Here is a 4,818-nt window from a genome sequence, read left to right as displayed (position 1 = left end):
GATAGTGACACGTGGCGGACGGCCGGCCTGGTCTCGGGACTCAGGGACCCCCGGTTCCTGATACACCTACAGTGTCGATGGCGTCCAAATTCGAGGTGATGAGATTTGACGGGACTGGCAACTTCGGGCTTTGGCAGACAAGGGTCAAGGACTTGCTGGCACAACAGAGGATCCTAAAGGCTCTTAGCGACAGGAAGCTAGTGACGATAGATGATGACAAGTGGGAAGAGATGCAAGCACAAGCAACGGCAACAATAAGGTTGTGTCTCTCCGATCAGATCATGTATCGTGTCATGGATGAAGCATCACCTAAGAAGATTTGGGATAAACTAGATGATCAATTCATGTCCAAGACATTGACTCGGAAGCTGTATCTGAAGCAAAAACTGTATGGGCTGAAGATGCAGGAGGGGTCAGATCTTGCTAAGCACGTAAACGTCTTTAATCAAGTTGTCGCTGATCTTATGAAGGTGGAGGTGACAATTGATGACGAAGACAAAGCGATTATTCTTCTGTGTTCCTTGCTAAGGTCTTATGAGCACTTGGTCACAACACGACGTATGGGAAAGAGGCAGTCAAAGTGGATGATATTCTTGCGGCGTTGTTTGCTCATGAACAAAGGAGGAAGAACAATGCTGGTGAGAGTTCATCTGGAGATGCTTTTTTCGTCAAAGGTGATCGAGGCAGGGAGACTAACAAGAAAAAGAAGAAGAATGGGCCACAGTGCTATAAATGCAAGGATTGGGGACATGTAAGGAAAGATTGTCCAGAACTGAAGAAGGGCATGGCAAATATTGTGGTTTCCAAGAAAGATGACTCGGATAGCGATGGTGATCTTCTTGTGTTATCAAGTGAAAAGTTTTGTGGTGAAGCGTGGCTGTTAGATTCGATGAGTTCATATCATGCAATATCAAACAAAGAGTGGTTCTCTTCATACTCTGAAGGTGATTTTGGTCTTGCTCGCTTGGGAGATGACACGGGTTACCGTGTTATGGGAATCGGCAATATCAAACTGAAGATGTATGATGGACAAGAAGTGCTACTTGAGGGTGTGCGGCATGTGCTAGGACTTAGAAAGAATCTAATATCGCTTGGATTTTTGCATGGAGAAGGTTGGCTATATCAGGCGATGTCAGACAAGAAGACCTTGAATGTGATGCAAGATGGCAAGACTGTGATGATAGGTGAGAAGATGGGAGATCATCAATACAAGTTAAAAGGTGAAGTCATGAAGGTGGGAGCTGCAAATTTTGCGGAATACATTCCTAGCGGCGAGGTATCCTCATCGGTCTGTTCAGGATGAGCAGCAGAGATAGACGGCTCAAGTCTAGGTACACGGAGGTTCACACATGGCAGACTCAAGTTGGCGTGCATATTCGTCAAGGTGGAGTTTGTTGGAATATGTGTTGAATATGTGTACATGGTAGGTTACAGATAGACTTAAGTTGTAATTGGGTGGGACTAGGATTAGAGTTGTAGTCGAACTCTAATTCCGGGCCTTTAAATAGAAAGCACCACCGTTGTAACCAGGGTAAGACGAAACAGTTGAGGAGGAGCGCCCGTAATCATACCCCGATGATGTAGGCAATTTGACCGAACCTCGTTAAAAAAAACATCACGTCTTGTGTGTTGATCTTGTGCTTAGCTCGATGATCCTGTAATGCTTCCGTTAAAACCGTACCAAATAAATTGGGCAAATGCATATCACACCTGTAAACTCATACTTGTCTATCTTGCAGCCTAAATATGAAACTGGTTACTGTACTTCACAAACCTTAACCTCAACTAAAAAAAGAGAGACAAGGGTGCTTGGTATGCTCATATCCTACGGTTTACACCAAAACCGTTTACATCTGCACTGACCGAGGAAGAAGAACTTGTGCTCTTCCCTCTGTCCCTGTACGAACGCCAGATCCCAGAGGGGTCGTCACATACTCACATCACATCAGCTGCTTGTCGCGCGCAGATCACGCAAAGAAGCTTGAAATGTCGATGTCGAAAAACTCGTCGGGGATGTCCTCGGCGGGCACCGGCGCGCTCGCGGCCACGAGCGCAGATACCACTTCTTTGAGCTCGGACTGCGCCCGACAGTCCGCGTCCCCGGCGGTAGCCTCGAACGGCGGGAAGGAGGCAGCGTGGTTCGAGTCCGAGGTCGCCGGGGACACGCCCCAGTTCTCCGACGTCGGCGGCACCAAGAATGGGTTGCGCTCGGCCGGTGCCAGGCCACCGCACTCCGGCGTCGAGGAGAAGCAGAACGGCGTGGCGGTTGTGGTGCTCCAGTCCAGCAGGGGCTCCACTGCCGCGGCGAGTCCCTCGGTCTTCACCGTCCGGCTTGCGCTCAGGCTCTGCAGGAGGCTGTGGGCATCCGGGTTGCGCTCTGGCGGCTGCGTGGCCTGACCTGCCGCCGCCGCCGCCTTCTTGTGAACGCAGGTGTGCGTGCCGTGGTAAATCACGTCGAAGAGCGTCGGGTCCTCGTCAGTGCGCTGCACCTGCTTAATCGCGGCGCATCCCTGGGAGTGGCGGTGCGTGCACCGGTAGTAGCCCCTGCAATTTTTGCACCAATCAGATCAGGCTCATAACATGCCTAGTTTCTAAGCTGCAATCGTGGATCTTGTCAAGAAAAGAATATATTGTGAATTCGGAACATGATTAGCACAAACTAGCATCACCAATCCAATTGGAAAATTTTGAATCCATCCAATGAAAAATTGCACTATCACTGTTCCATCTGACAAGTAGTGGAAAGCATTTGGGATCAGAGCAGTGGCAATTTTCACTAGAGAGGAAGGACAGCCACAACGTAGAGCACATGCAATAGAATACGCCCCGAAGATGTGATAGTCGGGGTTCTAATTAACTCTAGCCGGCTAGCCTCTAACTCTATTCGAGGCTCGATAGCTCAGTTCTTAGGACAGCCACAACATCCAAACCCAAAAGCAGAAGCAATTGGGTTCTGAAAAGAAAAGAAAAATCTTTCGGGGAGGAGATGTGCCAACCTTGGGTACTTGGCTCCAAGGATCTTCTTCTGGCCGTACTTCCTCCAGCTGTGGCCGTCGTCGACGGGGTTCTCGCCGCCTCCCACCGAGCTCACCCTCACCTGATGCTTCCGCTTCTCCATCATCTTCCTGCAAATGACTCAGTAACTTAGCAAACAAACCTAAAAGATAGCTTGAAAAATCTGAAAAATTCAACGCTGCAACTGATAAGTGGCATATGGTTAGTTCGTTCTGCAAGTGTTCTGCTCACCTCTTCTTGGTGATCTTGAAAGGCACGTCGGAGACGTCGCTGCGGGGGGTGGGCGTCGCCGAGGCGAGGCCGGCGTCGGTCGCGGACCGCTTCCGGCCGTTGTCGAGATTGCAGGAGGTGATCATGCCGATGGACCGCTCGGTGAGGGAGAAGATCTGCGAGGCCAGGTACTTGCACAGGTCGGGCGACCCGCCCAGGTTCACCTCCAGCTGCCTCACCAGCTCCTTGATGTGACTCAGCTCCGTCACCACCAGCCGGCTGCCTCCATTGCCATCAACGCTCTCCATCTCTCTCGACACAAGAAATTCCTCTCCAACTAATAATTTGCGAGTTGTGGCAGAGAGCCAAGAACTGATCAAAGTGGTGTTGCGAGATTGGAGACAAGAATGTACTTCTCGAGGAAGCTAGATTTTTATGTGGTGTGTGAGTTGGAGGAGGCAGGTGGGGAGCTGGGGTTGAGGTGGTGAGGAAGCAAAGCGAAGGCGAGTGAGCCCTTATATAACGAAGGAAACGATGGGAACGAAGCGCGTTTCAACTAGTGAGGAGCAAGAAGAAGGAACAAGATTTTGGCCGGTGAGCTTAGTGGAGACTGAGGCTTGATTGACCATGGATGGGTGCCATGTCGGATCAGAACCCAAATGTTGTAGATGCTAGCTTGTTCGATATACGGCTGTGTATCCCAAGCTAGTTGGTGCAGAAGCCGAGAGTCGTAATTTCATTACCCTAAAAACTAGCTATTTGCGTCTATATATAGCACATTCCATCGATTCAGTATTACTACCTTTTCTCTGGTGGTGCTTCTTATGGTGCACGGAGATAGTTTACGTTACGGTCATATACAATGCGTTGTTGAATCTAATTAGTTTCATTAGGATGTTTAGAAGGAACCTACCTAAGAATTTTCTCATTTAGACATGCACACCGAAAAATATGTATACTGAACTTTGTGGTTTCTAGAGTTCTCTCATCTATGAGATAGCAGCAACCCACGCCGACTGACGAGAGCCACAACACACGTCGCGAGAGGCACCAATGGGCCGCGCGTGGCGCCTGGTGTAGCGCCCGTGCAGTTGCACTATTTAAAATTTGATTCACACCATTCACCATGAACTATTTGTGTAAATGGATTTAAAATTGAAAACTTCAAAAAAATGTTGGTTGTTTGCAACTTCAAAAAAATGTTGGTTTTTCTCCATGGAAAACAAATCTTTCCCTATCATGTTTTTACAGTCAGTAGGGAAACCACCAGGCTCATTAAGGTTAAGGTTTAGGATCTGGTCCATTCTATACCTAGCAACATTGCTATGGGACCCATAGAGAGGACTAAGCTCAAGACAATCTCTTTTATAGAGATTCGTTGATTAATCTTGATCTTATCTTCTTAATATTCTTTTTCACTTGAAAGTGTGCTTGATAACTCCGGAATTCATTCCTTCATCACTTAATATGTACTTCGCACCCCCCCATCAAATCTCACATAGTAAAATCCTAGACCTTAATAGACGTATGGTTACACTGAGATGGCTAAGCATGACGGTGCAATAACGGGTCCTTAACTTTAAAGGTCTCAAA

General features: G+C 48.2%; 1 protein-coding gene across 1 annotated transcript; it reads right to left on the bottom strand.

Moving 5' to 3' along the window:
• Positions 1-1,794: 1,794 nt before the first annotated feature.
• On the bottom strand, positions 1,795-3,946 carry LOC133897478 (transcription factor WRKY19-like). Its single transcript, XM_062338209.1, has 3 exons — positions 3,247-3,946; positions 2,997-3,125; positions 1,795-2,544 (listed from the first exon to the last, which is right to left on the bottom strand). The coding sequence occupies exons 1-3, from the start codon at positions 3,531-3,533 to the stop codon at positions 1,968-1,970; spliced, it is 993 nt and encodes a 330-aa protein (XP_062194193.1). The 5' UTR covers positions 3,534-3,946; the 3' UTR covers positions 1,795-1,967.
• Positions 3,947-4,818: the final 872 nt, after the last annotated feature.

Source organism: Phragmites australis, chromosome 17 (genome assembly GCF_958298935.1).
Source record: "Phragmites australis chromosome 17, lpPhrAust1.1, whole genome shotgun sequence".
Taxonomy (NCBI): domain Eukaryota; kingdom Viridiplantae; phylum Streptophyta; class Magnoliopsida; order Poales; family Poaceae; genus Phragmites; species Phragmites australis.
Note: the sequence above shows the minus strand (reverse complement) of the source record. Positions and strands in the feature narration are given on the sequence as shown.

What these genes read in the sequence shown, in the direction of transcription:
- LOC133897478 (XM_062338209.1), bottom strand. Translation starts at nt 3,533, where the DNA reads ATGGAGAGCGTTGATGGCAATGGAGGCAGCCGGCTGGTGGTGACGGAG. An exon ending in TTCAAGATCACCAAGAAGAG is followed by an intron (nt 3,126 to 3,246) that starts GTGAGCAGAACA and finishes AGTCATTTGCAG; the next exon opens with GAAGATGATGGAGAAGCGGA. An exon ending in CTTGGAGCCAAGTACCCAAG is followed by an intron (nt 2,545 to 2,996) that starts GTTGGCACATCT and finishes CAAAAATTGCAG; the next exon opens with GGGCTACTACCGGTGCACGC.